Source organism: Athene cunicularia, assembly GCF_003259725.1.
Source record: "Athene cunicularia isolate RWA chromosome 8 unlocalized genomic scaffold, athCun1 chr8_part1, whole genome shotgun sequence".
NCBI classification, from domain to species: Eukaryota; Metazoa; Chordata; class Aves; order Strigiformes; family Strigidae; genus Athene; species Athene cunicularia.
In genome coordinates this window covers 19,474,833-19,499,543 of record NW_020799109.1, presented here as the reverse complement: position 1 = coordinate 19,499,543, position 24,711 = coordinate 19,474,833, and the positions used below count along the sequence as shown (strand labels likewise).

The 24,711-nt window shown below is 38.4% G+C and overlaps 1 protein-coding gene across 1 annotated transcript; it reads left to right on the top strand.

Moving 5' to 3' along the window:
* The first annotated feature begins 1,984 nt into the window (after positions 1-1,984).
* On the top strand, positions 1,985-23,540 carry ALG14 (ALG14, UDP-N-acetylglucosaminyltransferase subunit). The gene is made up of 3 exons (XM_026854358.1): positions 1,985-2,134; positions 6,909-7,031; positions 23,163-23,540. The coding sequence occupies exons 1-3, from the start codon at positions 2,072-2,074 to the stop codon at positions 23,391-23,393; spliced, it is 417 nt and encodes a 138-aa protein (XP_026710159.1). The 5' UTR covers positions 1,985-2,071; the 3' UTR covers positions 23,394-23,540.
* Positions 23,541-24,711: the final 1,171 nt, after the last annotated feature.

Genomic DNA, 24,711 nt, shown 5'->3' with positions numbered 1-24,711 from the left:
AGAGACAGCTCGAGGCCTCCGCCCGCCTTCAGGGGTTTTGGGCCTTGATTTGAGTGACTCTTAAGCTTCATCTTTATTCGGGGCATTTTCGTCCGTATTTATGTCTGACAATTTGGTTTCTGAACCTTTCCTTCAGACGGCACATGCGTTTCACCGAAGTCATTAACGAATATATTGACCAGAACTAATGCAGGACGGGCCTGCGCAGCTGTTTGATCTTCTGACAGAAAATTATTGATGGTGATGCAGGGCAAGGCCTTCCAGAGATCGGTACACCCCTTACATATGCAACATGTCGTAATAATTTTACTAAACCACGTTTCTGTGATTTACTTACAAGAGTCTCACGTGAGTTGGTCCGAGGCACCCCACACTAAGGGAACAGAACACACACAAGCTACTCCTTGTTACCTCCCCAAAGTTGCAGGGCAATTAATTTATGCCCCAAAATTAGACTACCTTGAATATTTGCAGTTGACAAATCCAGGCAAGCTTTGATTTCATCACCTCAGTACCCCTGTAGTTTTTTGCGAACTGACTAATTGAGTAATAATTTAAGGGTCTTTCTGCAATCTGAGTTTGACTGGCAGTTTTATAATTTTTCAGGTCCTCCTCACTTCCACCAGGGCTGGAAATGTGCTTGTTTTCCTTCAGTCCTTTGAAATCTAGTTTGTACATATTAAAAAAAATACATTAATTGTATGTAGGCTTACCAGGTGAAATAATAAGTCAGTTAAGATTGATATAATGTTCAAGCCTATTCTTTGAGACTTTTTCAAAGTAGGAATCTCCTGCTCTTCAGTGAATACTGAGATGATTGCATTAAAATTTGTGAAAGCTTCAACAAACCGTCACTCACAAGAAAATCCCTTCAAACATATTTGAAAAATACTCCATAAAATTCTGTGGAAAGGTATCAGACTCCCATGTCTAGTGCAGCAGCATAGCACTCGCTGCTTGTCAGCTGTTTGCCAGCTGAGAGTGCTTGACTTGTGTACCAAAGGCCTCTTGGTGGTTAGGAGGCTAGTGACACTGGACAACAGAAGGTAGTAGGAATACATTTAGTTTATTTAGGTCTGCAATTTCCAGCAGAGGGAGAAGACATCCAGGAAATGCTCATGCACATACTTAGGGGTGCAGTTTGATGTTAAGCCGATACAGCCCAAAAGATAAAAGGTGAACTGGCTCCACTTTACCTACACACAGAATCTTCCCTCTCTCCTCATCCACTGTTACAGGAATTCTTGTAACAATGCTTCAGGAAACTCAACTGACCAAAAAAAACCAAACCTGACCCTGCTTCCAAATAACACAATAAGTACACCCTCCCCTTCTCTCCAGTTTAGTGCCAATTTAGCTACCCAAACAAAGTGACCTTGCAGTTACAAGGTTATCAACACCCATTCAAGGGCAGTGGTTAAAGCACTTGGCTGGAGCTGGGCTGTTTCTTCTGCCAGCAGTCAGCTTGTACACTGGTGTAGCTGCAGAGTGAAACTGCTGCCTGCTTGATTTCAGTATTATGAGCTGGAATAGCGCAGCCCCTGCTCTTGCAGGTCGTAGGAGTGAATACTGGGTAGAGTCAGTGGGAGTTACACTACCATGGTGCAGCTCTGAGCCAGATCCCATCCAGCTTCCTTTTGACCATTGCACCATGAGTATGGACTCAGTATAACTCTTTACTTGGTTGTTTTTGCATGGTGTACAGGATATTAAAGACAAATGTTGTACTTCTGTGTGATCCTGGTTCAATCCTGTTTAACTGAAAAGCTTTCATCGATATAGCTTCAGTGGGGACTGAATTGTCTTCATGTTACTTAAACAGTCTCAACCATCCTTTAATTGAATCCTCTACTCTCAGAAGAGTGTCACTAATAATAGCAGTACTAATAAGTTTTAGAAGGAGAAGTGACTGGTATTGCTGAAGAAGTTGGAAGATACAAATTTTTTCATATACTGACTGCAGTTTATTTTGTTTTTTACAGGTGGGCACACAACAGAAATTCTGAGGTTACTTAGCTGTTTGTCAGAGTCATATTCTCCTAGACATTATATTTTTGCAGACTCAGATAAGATGAGTGAAGCTAAAATACGTTCTTTTGAACAAAAAAGGGCTGAAATGTTCTCCAATTCCCAGGTAACTTGTTAAATATACTCTTGTAAGATAAAATGATCTTAACATGACATTCTAATTCAAGGCAATTTGGAAGCGATTCTTTAAAAGGATATTTCTGAGATCAGCAGGTGCTTTTGATTTTTCTAGGTATTGATAATCATTTGCACCAGAGTTCAGCTAAAGGTGCCATTCTGTACATACTGTTTTTTACATTTCTAAAAGTGAACTAAATAAACACTTTAGATTAATGCTGTACTAGAGAGACACTGAAAATGCAAAGTAAACCTACCTAAAAATAGCAAATGCCATTCTTGCTACCAGTTTTCACTTACTTTCTCTTAAAATGGTCTTTACCTCCTGTTAACATATTAATCCATTTAAAGCAAAATAGTTGTGAAAGTGACTGTACAAAGAATGCTGTTTCTTGCTCAAGAAAAGCATGCTGAAAATAAATATCTTTTAATGTTGTAAACCAGCTAGCTATAGAACTGTTATTTGTAGCTATAAAAATATTGGAGCAGAAATATGGTGGGGTTTTTTCTTTTATTTTTCAGTTTAGCATTTCCCTCAGTGACGTAATGTATTTTTTTTACAAGAAAATATATCTAAAAATGTTTTATCTAAGAAAACCTTAATTATATTATTTTTGTGTGTTTCTAGACCGTTTTGGTTGGATTTTAAAACTAAGCATTAGTTACATGTTTAAAAAGTATGCAATACCTCTTAATGTCAGATAGTTTTCTGATTGATGACCTGAGCAAATGCTGAACTCCTAAAAATCATGAAAAGATTGTGAAGATATCTTGTTTATCTTTTTATCAGATGTTTGCTTGCTTTGAGCTAGTTTGCTGTACAATTAACAGACAGCAGTATGACTCTGGTGACTCAAAGCATGATCTGATGTCCAGTGAAATTAGTAGAAAGATTATGTTTTTATTTAGAAATTGGAATAAATACAGTGGAAATTAGTGTTCTGACTACAAAAATCAGCAGTAGAACAAAAAGCAAGTAGCAGAACATGCAGTAAATTATTTACATGGTATTGATTTCAGATACTGCACTTCTGATACTTCTGTTGTCTTCAGCAGCGCTACTGGCACAAAAGATTGTAGGACAGTACCAGTGATTTTCAGAATAAACCCTTTTAATGTAAAGCAACTACTGCTATGGTGAGCAGTAGGCTCACTTATGAATGACATTTTTAAGTTTGCTTACCCCACTTCCACCTTAGAAGACAAAGGTTCTTTGCCTACCACAAGATGCTGAATCAAGTGAGAATGACTTAGTTTAAAACTCAGCATGACAGTCTCTTCTCTCATTGTGCACCAATGATGAAAGTTTAGTAAAGTGACCAGAGGTGTTTTCTGTTCATAGAGATCTTTTTTGGTAATTAGTCATTCACATAGTCATACTCAGTTATCTGAAAAATATCCAACCCTAAATTACTAAATTTCTTAAAAATATATATTTTGAGTATTAAAAGGTTATTCAGATGTCCACTAGTTCACTTAGTTTTGCTAAGCAGCTTCCCTTTCATACCCTCTCCAGCTGCTAACAGATCATATAATTATATTTTCCTTTAACACTGAAAGCCAAGGGAACATTTTTGACTGCATCTGAGTTTGCTGTCTGGATAACAGATGCTTATTTTCTTTTGGCCATTCTTTTTCCACTGAGCAAAAATATTTAGAGTGAAAATGGAAGATAAATTTTGGAAAGTAAAGGTCACATGTCTATAACATATATTTGCTAACTTTCAGAGTGCGTTTTCAAGGGGTGTGTGTTTTGGCCCTGGGGATGATGGTGATCATCAAGCATTTGAAAATCATGTGTTAGTAGCTTTTTTCAGCTTTGTACAAATGAAAGAGAAAAGTCTGACGGTCACTCCCTTCCTCATCTTCTCAAGGAAGTAAATTTTTCTAGAACTAAGGACTAGACAGAAGACAGGTTACAATAATGGCCTAAGAGAAAATCAGTGTATTCATTTAACAAATTACGATGTAAAAAACCACAAATATTTCTTTTTTCCATCTGTGATCTCATCCGATTCTAAAAGCTACAGTATTCAGTGAGAAAGAAAGGAAGCAAGAATAAGCATATTGCTTACAAGAAGTGAAACGCTGCACCTCTACTCATTAAGTCTCTTGAAAAAAAAAATCAGAAATGCCACTCTGGTCCTGCTATCATTTGCCTCTGTTCTCTGTTGCCCCCTACCTATAACCACAACTACTCTACGTGGATGTCCCCAGAGCTGTAACTCAGGGAACCTTCTGCGCTCAGCATAGAGAAGCTGCTTCAGCTCCTGCTGACCTACTGTAGCAGCAGAAAGACAGCTTACATTTGTTGACTGAAGAACATGAATTCTTCACTGGATCTTATACCCCCATTTATTACGTCTGAGATGAGCAACCAGATTAACTAACCTTCATGTAATGCTCATCTGACTGCATATTCTTATCCATTTTATGTTTCATGAGAGAGATCATGCTAAGAAATCTTGTTGCTCAGCATGAAAAAGAACTATGTAAACCCAGTTTCTTTGCAAGCATTGCAGTATATTCAATTGAGCATATTAAAATAATTCACAGCAGTGGCATGCTTGCAAAACAATATTAACTAGGTAAGGACTACATCACTGGTTTTGAAATTGCAACACCTCGTCAACCCTTATAAACTTGCCAGTTTGGAACATTTGTTTTCAAATAACAAAAAGGTTTCTGACTCCATTAAAGATGTAAGGGGAAATATGACACAATATGACACTGTAGAAGATAGGTGAGCAATTTGTCTGTTTCTGGTATCAGACATACTATGCAGTTTTCCAACAAAAGATGCAGGAGTCATCAGATGTCTGGAATACTAAATGTACTCCAGCAGGTGAGAGGCTGAGATTGCAGAAGCATCTGGCAGTGGCTTTTAAATAAACAAATAAACGCCAAAAAATCCAGTTTTGTTTCTCAGCTTAATATTTAAGAGTTGATTGATATGTGGGCTGAAGTCCTAACATGACATAGACACTGATGTACAAAGTTTCAAGCATGTTTTTTGAAGAGTGTAGATAAAATCAGCTTGATCTTTACTTGAATTCTACTAGTACATTTCTACTTTGATACTCTTTGGGGCCTCTGCCAAGTTTTGCTGAAAATGTTTTTTTATGATGAAGAAAATCACATACAGGTTTGTTTTTTTCCAGTACCATTTAATGCCATTCTTACAGTGAAGGGAGCATCTGAATAGTTCTGCTGAAACCTGATCTGTCTAAAACTACCTTATCATACACATAATTCTTGCAGGACTGAATGCTATGCAAGGGTCTAAACTCCACTTACGGCATCTGTTTTTATCACCTGAAGTCTTCCAAAGCTTTAAGAAACAGAGAGGCAGTGATAACCAGAATCCTGTTGAATGGAGAGCAGGGGGCATGTTTATTTTTCCATATTCTGTTATCAGACTAATGCAATCAGAGTTTCAACACCTGCAAATAAAACAACCAGTTTGTAACATCTGTTAATGCCTTCCAGTATCACAGCAATTAAAGAACCTTATCAAAATGATGGTTTCAGTCAAGAAAATTAACTTCACATTCTGCATTTATAACTGTTGGTTGTTTTGTTATTCTTTGCACCTTATATATTAAAAAGAGCCCCAGTTATTTCTATTAAAGACTGATTTGTAGTTTGTATTTACTGTACAGCTATTAGCAACATCATCTTTCCTGGGCACAAATTATCAGGACTAGGCTATGACAATTAGCAAGTGTATTTGAAGTGCAGTTTTCAGTATTTATATATTTTATATTTAGAGTCTCTCACTCCCATTATGAGTTCTTCCAGAGTGGTAATGATCTGGTGTCCCATGTGAAGTGAGACAGTGACCACTGTCCAGATCTAAACAATATGTCAATGTCAATGAACAGTGCACTGCAGCCATTATATTTGTCTTTTGTTAAAACAGACAAAAATTTAATTGGCATCAGGACTATCTTCTGATGTAACAATAGTTCTTAGGTGAAGTTCCTCTGTGTCAAGGTAAAAGCCATCTGCGAAGACTACAGGAAGCTTAACTACTGTTATCTGCTTGCAGCATTCCAAGACAAAAAGAAAACATCTGTGTTTTATTAATTTGATACCTTTTACACACAATGAATAATCTCTACTTTTTCCTAGGGAAAGAATGAAGAAAAGTATTTCTTAAACTTGTTTTTTATTTAATTATAAGATGTTCTTTCCTGTTTCTTTATGCAAATATTTTGCATTTTGAAAATGCATCTTGCATATCTTTTGAATACTCATTGAGCACTCATTTAAACGACAGTGATATTTGCTGTTACATTTTTAGTAGTATGCACCAGACATTAAGAGAGAAAAGTTGTTATATTTTCTGCCGTGTAAATCCACGAAGAATTTATACAGGCAAGAGGCAGAGTCACCGTGTTTGGATTGTATCTGGTCAGACCTAGGCTTATGTCTCGGTGACCACGAGGTGGGGCACTACGTTAACATACTGCGGGTGAAGCTGCTCTAGCTGAGTTGTTTATTAAGTTAGGAATGTTTTAAAGTAACATGAGAAGAGATTAAAAAATAGATATATAGTTCTAGTATTTCATTTTACTTTATTGCCAGGAGCACTAAGCACAACACTGAATACGACATCTAAGAAAAGGTTTCATACCCAAACATTTCCAAACTAGATGGAAAAAAAAAAAAAAAGTTGGCACAGACAGACCTAATAACTATAGAAGGAGCAACAACATTCTTAGAAAAATAACAATTCAGCTTATTGTGCTCTTTTTCAGTTCACCCTTGATCGCATTCCCAGAAGCCGTGAGGTTAGACAATCTTGGACCTCCTCTGTGGTAACAACCCTGTACTCCATACTTTACTCCCTTCCTTTGACCTACAAACTGAAACCAGATTTGGTAGGTAAAGTAAATTTTAACTTATTGAGAAGTTGCTAATCTGTGTCATAAAGCATTTGGAATACCAAGACATTGTAGACTGTATCTCATACGTATGGTTAGGTTTACAGTTCACAGGAAAAGTATTTTTGAATGTAAAGTTAAAGCTGAAAGAGGTATAGCAGCAGTACACCAAAAAAGAGAGAATACGTTGTACTGCTGGTGAATTAGAGTAGCAAATACCAGTTTCCCCTCTCAAAGTTTACGGGTAATGTCAGAGAGCGTGTTACTCTCTTGTTAATCCTTGTAGAGCTAGCACAAACAAGGTTGCAGGTTCTTGATAGTATCTCTTCATGATTGCAACAGCATAAACTGCCTGAAAGCCTGGTTGTCCTGCTGGCTGGTCTTGCTCCTGAAACGGTAAGACCAGTCTGGAACAAGCAGGTTCAGACCAGCAGAAATATATACAGATTCAATTCTTGTGCTTACATGGACTTTTCATTTACATGTATATTTATTTACTCTTACATTCATTATCTCATCTAATGACGAAAAACATCACTGCTGTAATGGCAACTCCTCAGCACTTTAGTAACTTGTTCAAGCTGTTCACAAAACTGCACTCTCATGCTAATTACAACATCTATTTAAAAATGTTCCACTATCAGGTCAGAAGCATTCAGGATTGTCAGATTATAGAATTAAAATAGAGATATCCAATCAATAACATTTTGTGTTAATTCAGGACTTGAAATGTAGTGCACTGGACTCCCAGGTTTAAGTCCTACAATTCTGTTTAATATCTTTGTTGGCGACATGGACAGTGGGATTGAGCACACCCTCAGCAAGTTCTCTGATGGCACCAAGCTGTGTAGTGTGGTCAACACACTGGAGGGAAGGGATGTGCCTTCCAGAGGGACCCAGACAGACAGGCTGGAGAGGTGGGCCTGGGCAAACCTCATGAAGTTCAACATCGCCAACTGCAAGGTCCTGTTCATGGGTCAGGGCAATCCCAAACACAAACACAGGCTGGGTAGTGAGTGGGTTGAGAGCAGCCCTGCGGAGAAGGACTTGGGGGTGCTGGTGGACAGAAAACTGACTATGAGCCAGGAACGTGCACTCACAGCCCAGAAACCCAACTGCATCTCAGACTGCATCAAAAGAAGTGTGGCCAGCAGGTTGAGGAAGGGCATTCTCCCCCTCTACTCCTCTGTCGTGAGACCCCACCTGGAGTCCTGTGTCCAGCTCTGGGGCGCCCAACATAAGAAGGACATGGAGCTGCTTGAGCAGGTCTAGAGGAGGCCACAAAGATGATCAGGGGGCTGGAGCACCTCCCCTGTGAGGACAGGCTGGAAGAGTTAGGGTGGTTCAGCCTGGAGAAGAGAAGGTTCTGGGGAGACCTTATAGTGGCCTTCCAGTACTTAAAGAGGGCTACAGGAAAGATGGGGAGGGACTCTTTATCAGGGAGTGTAGCGATAGGGTAAGGGGTAATGGCTTTAAACTGAAAGAGGAGCGAAAGAAGGAAGAAATTCTCTGCTGTGAGGGTGGTGAGACACTGGCACAGGTTGTGGCTGCCCCCTCCCTGGCAGTGTTCAAGACCAGGCTGGATGGGGCTTTGAGCAACCTGGGCTGGTGGAAGGTGTCCCTGATGGTCGCAGGGGGGTTGGAACTACGTGATCTTTAAGGTCCCTTCCAACCCAAACCATTCTATGATTCCATGATTCTTTAAGAGAAATTTTGGTTAAAGCTGGTTATTTGCTAGAGTTTTTGTCATCTTAAGGAGTCAGTTATCCAAACTTGAATTTTTAAAAGAACATTATTTTAGCAGAATTTTAAATTAATATTTTATGGTGTTTTAAATATTTTAATAACACGGGTAAAAACTTAGGCAGTTACAAGATATTTTTCATAATGTAGTAGCAGCATATATATACCCACAGAGGATGTTTGTAAGCAGACTTTTTTAGGTCTCACTGTGAACTGTATGGCTAATTCTAAAGAGGCTTATATATAATTTGTGATAATTTTAATATTTAGAGAAGCTGCTGTGTATATCTGATCTCACTGGCTTCAGTAGTACTGCTCTGTTCCTATCAGATCAAAAGCTACTTGCTGGAGTTTTCAGAGCAGTTTGTGTGCAGAACAAGAGAAGTAGTTTTTTGCAGTTCTTCAAGTCTGTTCTGAAAACTGGAGACAAGGTCAGGAGGGTGAAGGAGATGGCGTACTATTCTTCTTACAGTGATTTTAGTTTGGGGGGGAAATAGTAGAGGGATGCTTACATGAAAGAGACATCTTAGAGCAAACATGAATAACAGATGTTTAGGAATTCTTTGCCATACCACTGGTTTAGGTTAATGTATATACTTTTTAAAACTTATTATTGCAAAATAAATTGATGGGAAAATCTCACTGTGTAGCTTAATATATTACCAAAAGTGTCAACAGGACACATCACAGGAGAAGAGCATGAAGTTACTAGCCTAATTCCGTGGTTTCTCTGCTTATAAGAGGAATTTAAAGTGACAGTGGGATTTACACACAAAATTATCAAAACCACTGTTGGAGTTGATAAACTCTGATAAACTGTCAAAAGCCTAATGCTTCTGAAAAACACTTGTCCTTGTAAAATTAAGGGTACATTTTTAGCAAGGCCCTTAAGTCCAGTGTAGCCTTTAAGGGAATCACTGACTCAAAATGCTATCCAAACTGTTCTTATCCATGATTAGAGAAGGGCTGGAGGGGAGGGAGTTCCCCAGTATTTTTTTGCCAGGTACCATCGTCAACCACAATAGCAGCTGGTACCTCCACTGGCAGAAGCATCACTGGCCCTATGCCAAATCTTACACCACTTGAAAGCTGCTTGCATACTACTACTTCTATGCCTATCTTAGTTTAAGATTTCTGTAAAATGTAATAGAGCACTGCAAAGATTTTTAAACACTTACCAAAGAAGAGGGATTCAGGGATTAAAATGCCTCAGTGAAAATATTCTGTGTGGTATGTGAAGCAACTGGTAATATTTAATTGCCCTTGGAAGAAAATGTTTATGGTGAATTGCAACTCCGCCTACTCTTGGCAAAATGTAACGCTTGGTAATTTAAAGGCATAGAAAGGGTGGGACAAACACTGGCGTTTACAGGACTCATCTATAACTTTTGGCATGGAAAACAACAGCCAAGTTTAGAAGCAAGCACAGTATTACATCATGCTGAGAGCTTCATATTTTTAAACAGTAGAGCTTACAGGTACTGTACATTTTCTGTACTGTACAATCTAGGCAACTGGTTCTGTTTAACTACAGGAAAGAAACACAACTTTGAGTTGCTTCTAAGTTATTTGTATGTATGAGTGATCCCCAAACGCTCACTTTTAGGCTTGTCAAAAATGTGCGCATGTTTGAAGGAATGACTGAAGTCAGCTCCAGACACCCAAGAGCTAGAGAAAAGCAGAAACGTTGCAGTTGCAGTTTTCAAGGAATGCAGGACAAGAGAAGTACTGCAAAGTCAGCCTGAAACCATTAGGTGCACAAAGGCAAGATTTGGAGCAGATAGGCTTAGGCTGGCATAATTAGCATGGCTGTGGAGCCAAAATAGCTGTAAAGGGGAAACAGCAAACCTAGCAGCACAGGAGTTACTTTATATGTGCTTATTTACATGAGCACTGTGTCCCCTTTGTATCTCACACTCATCTTCTGGCAAAGCTTCTTAGTTTACTTTGCATGAGAAAGCACAGTTCCATCTAATCCTCCTTCAAGATAGTGAGTTCAGAAAGAACTGAACAACTTCCAAGAGACCTTTGCTGTCCTGCAGGACTTGACCCACACTTGAAATGGGTCCCCAGAGAGTTTAAGAAATGTAAGTTAGTTTAGTTGTTCAGTTTGAGATCATCTTCAAGAGGTCCATTGCGGAGTTATGAACATCTGTACTCTGCAAAGTTAAATCCCTTTGCAGATATTAAACCAAATAACAAAATTAAGATGTCAGAAGTGATGATCGGCTTGTGTTCCTGCAGCCAAGAATTATAGAAATATAGGTGTCAGAGTGTTTTGCAGGCGCATGTATGCTGGGCAGTTTTTACATGTCAACCTTAGATAGTCGTCCTATGCAGAGGCCTAAAATTCTAGGAAAGCAAGGCTTGTGACACCACACTCTGCCTACATCTTTCTTCCCCCAGAAAAGGTTTTAAAGCCATTCATCATTGCAGCCAGATTTAATATGCAGTCATGGCCTCCAAGACTGCAAATTCCTACCATGAAAACAGGAAGCTGGTCAGAGAAGAGAGTTATTGCCTTCATTGAGAGAAGGGCTGAAAAGAAATATAAAACCAGAATAAGATGTTAGAAGATCTCCCATCTAAGAAAAGATGCAAATCCATCTTAGTTACAGAAAATTAGACAAGCTGCGTAGAGATTTTTCCTAAAGATAGAGAAAATTATTAAATCTTGCATAATTATTTACATCCAAGAGGCAATAAACTTATGTTACAACCTTCCTATAATATGAAGTCAGTCAGTCAGTAAGTACAAGTTCAGAGGAAACCAGTCAGAACTATTGTCCTTGTCTCAGCCAATTTGCCAACCCTGAAATCAGGTCTTTAGATGATCTAGGCCTTTAGCAGGATCATGATTATTCCAGTCATTCTGGCATACCTGAAATTCAAACTGAAAACAAAGGACATGCTTTCACCACACAGCAAGAAAGCTGTACAGAGATTGCATCCAGTCTTTGTTTTCAGCCATAGTTGGGCGATGTAATTGGGTCAGTGATTTTCTCTCTTTTAATGTAATTAAATTTCACCTAGAATTGTGCAGAAATGCTGCATAAAGCTCCATTCATTAGTAGATGATTGTGCATCCCGGATTCCTAGGACCAGACTTTTTTTTCTTTTCTGGGGATACTTCTCAGCAGCTCCTACTGCCTCAGTCCTCTACAGAGCCTGAAATAAGCAGATATTTTCAGACCACTGCTATTTGGAAAAACCTGGGTTAAATCAGGCAAAGGCGGCAGTCCTTCCACATTAGGGCCTCCTTCCCGTGGGAAGCCTGTAGTAAGAAGTTTACATTTACACAGCAAGTACAACAAGCTCTGCCATCTCCCTCCCCACCAGCTGTCTGTTGAACGAGTCTCTCCCATTTAAACTTTAGAAGCCTGAAACCTGCACAGCTGATTAAGCTTCTAGCAGTCAACCGATTCTTTTATGATTGCACATCCCATCACATGTGCCTGGTCCCCCAGCTGGTTAAATTCACTACAACAAGCTTCCAGAGTTGTTAGTGTTCACAGAGTAAGCTATATGAAAGGAGATCTTTATTTCATTTAGCTAAGATTTTCCATTCTTTGTGCCCTGCCCAAAATGTCTTAAGTTCATAGCACTTTAACAGATTACTATGACAAATAATAAGTTATTGTCCCTTATATCATGGTTCTTATTAGAACTTTGTGGGAAGCTACAAAATCTGAGTGGTGGCATTTTTTCTCTGTTCACTTCATAACAACTGAACTTTGTATAATGCAGTATTAAGACTATCTGGTACATTCTTTTGTACACTGACCCTTTCTCTACTATTTATAATTCTTTTGAATCAGACTGACAGTATGTCTGATGTACTGTTGTTGTTCTAGGATCAAAACAGTCAAAACAAGCAGGAGTAAGAACATCGAATTAAGACCTTCAGTGCTACAAATGGTGTAGTCTAAAAAAACCCAAAGTTAAACCATGCAGATTTGTGTTTAACTTCTCAGTGTTAATGAACGTATGAGTCTTATTCACCCCTCCTCTACCTTGTGCACTATGTACAGCTACCCTGCAGCCACAAGTGGAATTACCCTCTGCCAAGCACAGATAAATGTCTAAAGCTATTCAAGTGAGTTAAAGTCAGATTGTAGCTCTGCTCTTTCTGTGACTGCCAGTTATACACGCCTGTAGACACTACATTTCAGAGGGAGGATGGAAGTAACAGTAAAGATGAACTGAGATCTTAGCTTAGATTTAAGCAGTGTTTAAAGACTGATCAGTCTTAACTCATCAGCTATCAGGTTCATTATGAACCTAATCAACACCCTTTCATGTATGTTATAAAGAATGGTTTCAAGTAAACAGTCTAAATCTGACCACTGAAGCATACCACTGGTAAGCAGATACAGACTGCTAACACCTCTACGTTTTGCATTGTGAAGACATTTCAGGCAGGTATTTGATGTGGATTCTTGCTATACCAGCTGCAGTGATTAGGCAGTAGCCTTAATGATTATATACATATAAAATATCAATTTTAGCTAACCTAAAATACCACTTTCAAGTTCCGGTTAAATGAATGCTTGACTAATGAAAAGCACATTGAGTTTTGCAATTAAAGGCTGATTTTAGGCCACTATTAGGAATATGTATGATTATATTTAATAGTCTTTGGATTTAGTTTCGCCTTTCCTTTTGAGTAGAAGCAGGCCACTATAATAAGCAGTACTTTTTGATATCAGGAGATAAGCCCTTATTTTTAAATAGGCTCTAAAAGGTTAGATGGTATTTCTCATGGTGATCTGACCAAGAGACTTTAGTCAGGTTCAGACTTAGCCAAGGTAGTAGCACTTAAAACAACAGCTTGCTGAAAGATAGCTAGTAACTTGTGTTTGTAGCTACAAATGTAGTTCAGTAACTACCATTTCATTTACTTGGCAAAAGCGTTTTACTGAATTGTTTTATGACCAACTTTTTCATCTACACAAAGTCAAATTTTTTTTACTTCCTACCAATTTATCAGCAGCAATAAACCAGACCCACTCCATGGTAACATAGGTAGGGAGTTAGTTTATTCTTCAGCCAGTATCTGCATTGGTAATCTTGTTCCTTTTTTAACTAACCTTCTATCCATCTCTCACATTTTATCACAAGACCCACTGGTGCCACTATTTCTTGACACAAACTTCTGGCATACATCACAGTGTTTGGTTGGTCCCACTGACATTCTGGGTGTTAATTTAATGTTTTAGTAATCAGCACTAACATTCTCACAGACCTGAGCCTTAGTACCATTTCCACACCTGTCATTATTTCCAATTGATTGGTTCTATGTTTCTCATTTTACATTTGGCAGTTAGGCTGGGGAGTATGCTGAGCTCACATGTCCCCTTCTCCTCCTATATACACCTGCAGAATCATCATACATATGGACAGAAACTACCACTCCAAAGATCTTTTAATCCCAATGACAGACCTGCCAACTTTCTCCTGAAATAGAGGGGCAGTTAAGTAGGGTATGTACCTAAGGTTAGCTTCATTTAAAAAAAAAAAAAAAAAAGCCAGGCCTGCGTGTTTGTTTATGCATCCAAATCTAGATTCTCAAACTTTCCTCACTAAGATGTTGCCTAACCTGTGAAGCTCTTAATGACCCCAGTTATCTTTCTTTTCATCAGTGAAGCCCCTAGGCATACCCAGAAACAGACCCTAGCTGTTTAAGTCTTTACAGTGTCAAATAGCCATCTGCATAGCTAAGTCTTGAGCACTGCTGAGATCAGAAACTAGGAGCTTCCCGCACTGTTTTGCATGTGGATGCTGATCCAAATCACATCAGCTGGGCCCCTGAGGACACCAGCATGGTAACTCTGGGTTAGGCCACTAAATGCCTAAAAGGCAGAAGTGACAACACCTAGTGCCATTAGAATTAAATCCTGTTGTTAAATCTAGTTCCTAGTGGTTTTGTGGAAGCTCTACTTTCCTCCCATAGAAAAAGCCACTAGGTAGGATTTTTTTTCTCTCTCTCCCCAAGTGCTTTTATAAAGTGAGAGCTGGGGAACCAAGGGAGTGGGTGATGCTTTCCAATATATTTCATTCTATGATGAAAATAATACTCAGAAAAAAAGTAGTGCACAGTAGAAAACCAACTGTACAGTGTGCTAATGTAAGTCCTTGCTCTTCCACTTCTCTCTTCCCCATTCTGGCATTCACTGACCTTATTTATACTAGTTAGGTAATCTGCCTGTAGGACCACACATGTCTCTGCTTGTTTTGAGGAGCACCTCACCTACTGTGTGTGCTGTATGATAATAACGATGGGAATCATACCAACAAGGTGCGCAGAAGTGGACTAGAAAGGTTTTCATGGCAATACTACAAGCTATAGCTGCTGGCCAGCCTGAACACAAGCTGTTGCTATAGAACACTATCACTATATTTTGCATCCCTGCAGGTACGTTCAATCAGCAAATAGGGTATGAAGTTTTAGCTGGTTTTATGTACAGGTTGTGGAGGGAAGTGAGCTGGATAAGATCTTCACTCTACAAAAAGAATAAGCCAGTAGGTAATGACCTTTAAGTTGTTCAAACAGAACCTGAAATTCTTCTTTCTCCCCACCAATGATAATAATAAGGAATTGTGGGAAAAGGTTCCTGCTTTTTTTTTTTTTTTAACCTAAAAAATGGTTTTACAATTATAAGCTAGTTTTCCTCAAGGTTCAAAACATGCTAAAGAGCTAGACCAGAAAAAGCTTTAACAACAACATTCCTTCCCACAGGCTTAAGCATTTGAGCTAAGGAGACTGTTTCTCTCTTAAATCACCAGATTTCTCTTGTTTTCTGATTACCAAATAGATTTATATTCCCTAGAAGGGATCTTGTTTCTACCATAACTGCAGTATCTCTGTGTAGATGAACAATGTATCTCTTGAAACCTTTTAGAGTTACACATTTATGAAAAAAGTAACAATTTTTCTCTGTTTGCCATCCAGCTTAAGTTGATGCCAGGTTCCTAGCAGAGATTGACTCTTAATGAATATGACCTGCTATGTCTGAACATGCTAAAAAAATAATTATATTAAAAAGAAAATAGCATGTAGGTTTTATCTGATTCTCAGACTATGCTACTGAATCAATATGCATGCTAATAAAAGCAATACTCACCGTACCTGGAGATCTTCACTGCGAAGGATATACAGGAATTTTGATGCATCCTCTGTGGGGAGTAAATTATTGTTTTCATGGGGTTAAAGTAGAAAATATTGGTGTGCGAGAAAAGTAAGTGCTGTGCCTCAAATCCTGTGGTGAGTCAACACCAGAGCTGTGAGTACAACCCAGGTTTCTTGACTCTAGAGACTTGCATCTTCAGATTTGAGATATTTGTTCACTGATGCTTTTATTAATCTAATTTTACAGTTAGAGCATCTTCAATATTAAGAGAGCAGGTTCCACAACTGCCAGGCTGTAATGCTTGCAGTTGTTTTTTCCCACAGACCTGGGGACCGTTCAGGATACACTGAGCAGCCAGGTCCTTGGAAATCACAGGGCAGGAAATGGGAACACCTGAGACTGGGAAGCCAGATTACAGCTGCCTTTGTAGGTAGCTCTCAGTACTTCTATAGGTGAAGGAAAAAAATGTTCAGCTGGATACTTCACTTTAACAGGTCATTGGTGTGAAGTTTTCAAAATAGTAAAATAATACTAAAGCCAAGCAAGGGCAGAAGAGCTCATGGGATGCTGTAACTTACATAGCAGAATACAAATGAATTCATTCTCTCTTCTTGTGCCACAGAAACAAACCACCTCCCCCCAGCAAAACAAAAAAACACACAAAAACATTTGTTATTCCACCCTGAAATCATAAAAGGCAATGAAGTCCTGAAATGTCAAAACCCCTGCTCCTACCTGATGAATGCAGAAGTCCAAAACTAGCAATGACAAAAATGAGTATGTTAAAATTTTTTTCTTTTTTTTTTTTTTCCAGTTTTCCTTTCAATGTTCAAGGACCTCTGCTCAGCTTATACAAACAGTGACTGTTCAGTTTCCCTGTCACTGGAATAATTCTCTGCTCCATTTCCCTTGTTTCTGAAAGATCCTTCAGGTTATTCTGTGGTCAGATTTGTAGCAAAGGAGGCTTTCCCTGTGTCAAGACAGTGTCTTCTGCCCCCTGTTAGTTTTCTGTATTCATGTCATTGACTTGTGTTTAGTTACTTGTGCTACCTTTGTGAAAGGTTTATTATTTTTGACTACCATTGTTTCTAGAATTTCTTAAAGCTGATCTTTGTAAAGTTTCCATGTATTGTAACTTGCTATGGCTTTTTTTTTTTTTTTTTTTTTTTTTCCAGCTACCAACAACACAACATTTGGGCATCTGTCATCAACTAAGAACATGCAATGAAAATAATAATATAAATATAACACATAGATTACAATCCCTTTAATTTACGTTCTTCATTTGGAACATTACCATGATGTTCTATGAAGACTCATTCCAAAGCCAGAATTCACTTTGCCTAGCAAGGTGGAAACTTGTCAAACTTAGTCCAAATCAAGGAACTTTCTGCTGAAAACACCTTTGGCTGAGGAGTTTTGTCAGGTCTGTAGATGGTCAGAGCTGAGTGAGATTGGGTTATGCTCCTTCTTTTTCTTGATAGAGGAATTAAGGGATTTGTTTTGGGTTTTTTTTGTTTTTAAATGAAGACTTATTTACAAACAGGCAAGCTTTTTTCTCAAGTCCCTTCTATATGAATATAGCAGTACAGTCATGTTCTAAAACTCCTTTTTCTTCTGTACTAACTTCTTCTCAATTGTAATTCAGACTGGTTTCTCACTTCCTCTCTTCCATGCTTTCTTCTTTTTTTATCCCCTTTCCCTTTCCTCTTCCTTTACCTTCCTTAAAATATCAGGAACAACTATTGAAATTTCCTTGGCTTTTCTGACAAACCTCAGACATATCTCTGGGCTTTTATGTCTTAACAGGCTGAACAGTTATTTTTTGTTCCAAAATATTAAATAGCCATTGAAATTAAGTATTTATTAACAAAAGGTGAGTTTTAGCAGTCCAGCAAAAACACAAACAAGATAAAATTATTAATAAATTACTGCTTTTAGGCCCACACTTGTTTCTGAGAAGCAGAAAATACCTAATTGGTTTTTTCCTATATTGTTAAAAAGTAGGTCTGTTTATTTGCGTAAATATACAAATATCATGCAATTAACCCAACGAGTCATTTTTATATCACTTCACTTGCCTTTGCCTCTTTTAGTAGTTCTCTGTTACCACCATCTAGTCCCTTATTCTTACTCACAGTTGTTTAGCACTGTGGGAAAGGGAGCATTACCAGGACTAAGGAGGCCTGAACGATGTCCTAGACATACTCCAGGAGGTAACTTCATAGCTGGCAAGCATCAGTCTTCGGTTCATATGGACACACCACCCTGCAGCAGCAATCAGCATTCCCACACCACAAGCCTGCCCAACCACAGAAAGCTGGGCAGTTTTTCTGCTGTTGTCCAGGTGGCAAAGGCCAATCTCTGAGTAAGTCATTAAAGAGAACAGCAGGTGTTGACAGCTTCTTATGCAAAGCAAATCTCACATTAGTTTTCCACTTTCTACTAAATTTAGGGGGTCTTATGTTTTCCTCCCTTCACTGTTGTAGTTTAGAAACATAAGCAGTACTCAAATACTTGTTCATTAAAGATATACAGCAAATGTATATTTACATATTTATGAGAAAACCTGAAAGTTTTCTACATTACTAATTTTTGCTTTAACCAGTGGCCTGACATTTAATCCCAGTGAAGCTGTGAGCTATGCTTTCAGTGTTTTAGCTGATAAATGTCACTCTGCTACAGTGCTGCATTCACCCACTCTAAAGCAGCTTTTATCAGCAGTGGTGCCATTTGCCAGTGTTCCCAGTGTGCCAGACTGCTGGCTTAGCTTTTCTTTCAACAGCTGTAGAAAATAACTGGAACAGAAAGGCAAGAGCTATTCAAATTTGTTATGAAAGTGTTTAATATGAAATCAGATTTATAGAGCGAGTTGCTCAGTATAAATATTATATTCCAAAACTTTACTTTTAAACCACCATTAATATGCAGATTGATTAGTTTATTGTACTGTTTAAAAGTCTGGTTACATTGAATTGGTAGAGGAATTTTGCACGTAGGATTAAGTTTATAGGCCTAGCTGTGAAGCCAGGCAGCCAGTGAGCCAATTTAAGACTTAGCTGAAGATTTCTTTGCATTAGAGGCAAACGTAAATGGTGTAGAGACCTGCAGCACTGCCTTCTGGAACACTCCCTTACAACTTTTTGGCAGCAAAGTTGGACAGCCCAGTGACCAAGAGAGTCCTCGGGCAGTTGCAGCTCAAGAGGTCACAAAGGTGACACAAAAACTTTCTTTGGCCCCTTCTTTCCCCCCTTCTGCTGCCTCACCAAGGAAAGCTGAACCAAATAAACCAGAGATCTTCGGAGACATATCTCATGCGACACAAATATTCTACAGGCAGCCTTGTAGCTAAAGTAAATAGATATTGGTAAACACTTACCCTGAATAGCTGGCTGACCTTGCAGAGGCCCTGGTCCCTTCTTGCCCAGTAGATGCCTGCTCCGTCTCCACAGTATACTAATGATTGCCACTGGATTCCCTGAGAGATGCATGTATTCTGCTGGAGGAGAAAAAACAGTGTCTTGTCTTTTCAAGGTGGAAGATATCAATTATTCTACAAAATTTACTTTTGAACAGTGTTTTGAAATTCACTAGTAGGACAGCTCATCTCCTCTTACATGTTTAAGGAAGGCTGTAGATGATTCAGTTCCTTTCCACCATCAGCAGGTTTGTATACTGGCAGGAGCTGGACAGCAGCATTTCTATCTTATAGATTCTACAATGGTTCCTCTTTATAATGTGCATACTTGTTTTCTCAGAAGTTCCCCCTGTACCCCATGATGAATGTATAATGTTGGATTCCAAGCAGAAGGAACACTGGTCTCCCTTCCTGCTGATGGTGTAAGAGGGAGTAACTAGGACTGGTCAGACCAGATTTTTGGAGGGGATTGCCACTCCAATACGTGAACAACTGCATCAGTTCTAGGTACAACATGCCTCTAGACACACTGAAGGCTAAGTGAAGGTTAATTTTTAATGATCAGAAAGACTGATTAATAGTTCTGACTTAGAGATCACGACCCCAAAGTCAGATAGGCATCTATTTGTCTGCTGGCTTCAGCAGGTTTATACCAGAGTCTCTTTCAGGGGACAATTCCTAAACCCAAACATTTTAGAACAAGAACATCTATAGTCAGAGTATTTTACGGGCATTTTGCATACAGAGATCCTATTGAGCCACATCTGCTTTGTCTTGTTTGAACTGGTGTGTGTGTGGAAGGGGTAGGAGCAGAGGACATGAGTTTATGATCAGATCATGGTTTTTTAGAGATGCCTAGTCCATAATTTTCCTGATCCTTTTTCCCCACATGCAAGTACTTTTGCATGAATCAAGGTACCTCTGAGAAGCAGCTTACAAGTTATAAACAGTCAGCAGAAGATAAAAATTGAGTGCATCATATCAAAAGCAGTATTATGATTTTAATTTTAATTATTGCTTTTCTGTTTTGCACCTCAGCAAAGTCGTAACAGCAACTCAATGTGGCCTTTAGAGCTACATACAGATTCACAAATAGTCCCATTTACTATTATTTCATTACGTGATTTTTTGTAAGTACACTTAGTTTGGCATTCTTTCTAGCACATACCTTTGTGTATACAGCTAGACACAATAATAAAAAAGACCAAGAAGGCTGGATCTGCTAGCCAAGTTTAATAAAGTGGGGGGACGGGGGGGGGACCGTAGAATGAAATATATGGCACAGTGGCTTGATAAAGACCATGACTGTAATAATTCAGCTTTTTATAAAACCTGTTCTACAATCTCAACTTCTGGACTGCAGAGAATGTTAGGATGTCTACCTGACCTAAACCATATCTGCGAACAATCCAAGTTGTTTCCTATTTTTTCAAGTCAGATTGTGGAAAGTTTCACCAATGTGAAACTCTCTCCTTGCTTTGGACAACTGGGTTGAGCTTTCATAGTAGGTGGAAGCTAAGAGTGCAGAGCCAGTACAAGAGTCCAGAAGGAAGACAGATGGAAGGGCGCCTGGGAATAGGGATGCAGAGGGAGATGAATACCAAAGAAAAATAGGGAAGAGAGGGTGGGTGGGCGACATTTCAGAGGGCTGGGTAGAGTACAGAGAAACATTGAAATGAAAAACACTGGGGAAAAGACAGGGGAGAGGACTGTATTGCAGCAGAAAAAGGTCTTGGGGAGCAATGAAGATGAGACAATATTTGTACTCTGGGTAACTCTGCTAAAGGAAAGGGAAAGGCATTTCTGTTTAGCAGGTGTGCATTTTTATCTGTTCACTTAAAGCTGAATTTTGAATCTGAAACCAGTAGTCAGACTGAATATTCAACTCACAAAAAAGTAGTATATAAACTTTTTTGGACTGTTTTGGTGCTTCTTAAGCACTTGTCTGAAACAGACCAGATTCTGCAGCACCAACCTTGGTGGGTTTTGCCTGCAAACACAGGAGAACAATCCAAGTTTCCAATGCTTATGTTTACACTACTGTAACAAATGTTATTACAATTAGGGACACCTAAACATGCTTTAATTTAGGTATCAGTAGACATGGACCAGTAGCACAGTTAATATCAGGGTAAATTAATCAGACTTGTCGAGAAATAGGGCAAAACGCATGCTTTAGTCCGTAGGTATGGAAAAGTCTCTTTGAAATGCTAAAATACAGTGTGTGTGGTTGGTTGATGTCCTTGTTTGCCAAGACAAATGTATAAAAAACCAGATCGTCATTCTCAGCAGATTGTAGAGTAGGTTTTAAAATCCCAGCATGGATTTACTTGAAATTAGGTTCAGCAGGAGGTTTGAAATCATAGTATAGTACTCTGATTTCAAAAATGTAGTATGTAAAGTTTCTGAGTTCAGCTTCCTTGCTTCTTAGATGTATAAGCACTAATATAAAAGAACTCCACTGTTGCAATTTTCTTATACAAGTATATGTGACTGTTGATGCCCCACAATTTCAAGATTAAAACAGTATACAGCATGTTGCATGTCATCAAGTCTTCAATGAATAAATAGTCCAATTAAGATCAACAATAGAATCAGAGTAATTTTGTATACAGTATTACATTCTGTTGATTCTAATAAGAAAACACTGCATTACAGTCATCATATCCCCAAGCTAGACTTCTGGGGCCATCTTAAAGGCAAAGGAAAGTATAGGCGAGAGAGTTTTGTAACTCAGTAACACCAAACCTGCTGCTTTTAACTGAGGCAAGGTGCTGTTAGCGTGTTTATCAATGGATTCTTGCCATGAAGCAGGGAAGGAAACATTCTGAAATGATTGCTACAGCCCTGAAACAGAAACTCTGATTATTTTTTTCTTCCACTAGTATAATCTTTCACAAGCTGGTGAACTTGGAACAAAAAAAAAATGTGAGTTTATAGGATATAGAGCCATGATTTTATAAAAGAACTCTTTATTTCCACATAACCTCCAGCTGTGCAGAAAAGTGCTGATTGCATAGCAGTGGTTAAATTTAGTAAGAAATTCCTTGCCTGAAATAAATTTTGATGCCCAAGTAGAATGCCTAGTACACCCTGGTTTAAACCTACTTTTAAGCAATCTGGCTTTCAATTTACCAATGTCTAAGATTAAAAGACCACTTTCTTCCACTGTTAACATTTAGAAGTGAATTTGAGATTGTCTGCTACAGGACATTACATATATTTACTGAAACACCTTCCTTCTATATGCTTGTTTCTAGTGTTTATTTAAAAAGAAAAAAAATACCTAGTCATGCATATCAGCTGGTAGATTCTGATGAAGGTCCTAATTCATTAGCACATTTTTCCTGAACTCTTAAGTATTTTGCTGACTTAAGCCAAAGTTCAAGAGGTTTATAACTGGATCCCAGGTTTAGTAATCCTAATTAAACTTCTTTGGCCTTATTATGCCTTAATCTGTGCACAAATCTCATGACTGATACAACACAAAGCTGTGACTGAGACTGGAAGCTGTTTTAATTGTATATCCATGAGTCAAGGAATTGTACTTCCTTCACAGAAATTAACTGTGTCATTTCAGAGCTCTTCTCCTCCTCCTTGACATGTAAAGAAAGATGATCTTTTTTGGCAGCTACTTTGAAATAATGTCGTTCGTTTGCCCCATTCCCCACCCCCCCCTTTTTTTTTTTAATATTCACTTGCCTAATCTGTTTTTTAAAATACCTTTGGAAATAATTATTTTTGTAAATGTAATGTTACATAAATATACACCATTTAATTCCTTACTGTATGAAATAACTCACATTTTACTTTTATAAACTGTTTCATTTCTTTTAGATACTGTGCAATGGACCGGGAACATGTGTTCCTGTCTGTATATCTGCTCTTCTTCTTGGGCTTCTAGGAATAAAGAGAGTAATCATTGTGTATGTAGAGAGCATCTGCCGTGTGGAAACTTTATCCCTGTCTGGGAAGATTCTTTACTACTTTTCAGATTATTTCATCGTTCAGTGGCCTGATCTAAAGAAAAAATATCCCAAGTCAGTATATCTTGGTCGAATAGTGTAACAACAGAAGACAAACCTTACCTAAAATAAACTCTGCAAGCTTCTCATTGAAGAAATTAATTCATGTAACGATTTATTTTCAAGGATTCCTGTTAAGAAATTAGGCTGGTACTGAAAAAGGAGACAATAATAAAGATATCTCTATATTTAAGTACATTTTTGTGTAGTTGTATTTATTGCCATCATGTAGGTCTGTTCACTAATTCTCCATAATGGCCTTAAGTCTATGCTGTCTCTGTTTTCATCTAGTTTTCCTGCTATGTGAATGGCAATTTTTGTCTACAAATAAATATGGGAATTTGTATGAATGTAACGTTTCCTGTAAGGAAACTTTGTGTAGTTTTCTAAATTGTAAGAAACAAAGTCTTGTTCTAGCACAACAGACTTTATTTCCTGTATGCTAGCAGTGAAGTCCCTTGTGAATCCTCAGAGTATAAAGGAAACAGTTATATTAAGTTGGCTTCATGACAGTTTGTACTCTACACTCTTCCAAAACCCCCAGAGCATTAAACCAGCATCATTTTTCTCTGGGCTTGTCAAAGCTGTCCTTATAATCTGTAGTGTACCTTTTGAAAATTGCTGCTCACTCCTTAAGATAAATAAAAAGGTGACAAGTGTCATGCTACAGGCACAGTACTTAAGATTTAAGAAGTACTTTCTTCAAAGCTTACGTGCAAAAATCCTTAGCAGTTTTACATGACAGAGAGCAAACTGTCACTTGGGAAAATTGAACTGATTCAAGCTCTAAAATATAGAAAAGGAAAAAAAAAAAAAAGTGTTACTATCAGTAATAGGGGAAGGAACAGAGTTTCCCCTCTCTTTTCCTGATACAGTGAATTTGACTTTCAGTATATCCTGTTTTCTCATTTTAAGCACCTTACTTTAAGCAGTACAATACACACTTAAGATTTTGCCATGGAAAATGGTATTCTGTACATTGGAACAACTTTTAAAAGGTATTTTGTTGGAGCTAAGTATGTGAAAGTCACTTTAGCATTTCACATTCATCTGGCAAAACATCATTCTCCATGCTGTTCCACCTATAAAGCAATATAAACACATCTGTCATCTCTACACACACAGAGCTATGTGTCTGGCTACAGAAACATATACAAAGATGAAAGCTCAAAGAAAAGTAGAAACACCCTACAGACTGCACAGCCTGACTCTGGTGAGGCCAACAGCAGCTCCTTGCTCTGCCACAGGATGAGACTCACTCTCTGAAGCCTTTGCTCAGTGTCGGATCTCAAAATATTGCAGCAGCTATTCTGGTAGGGAATGGGGGAGTAGAATTCAGCTGAATCAAAACAGAGGTTCCT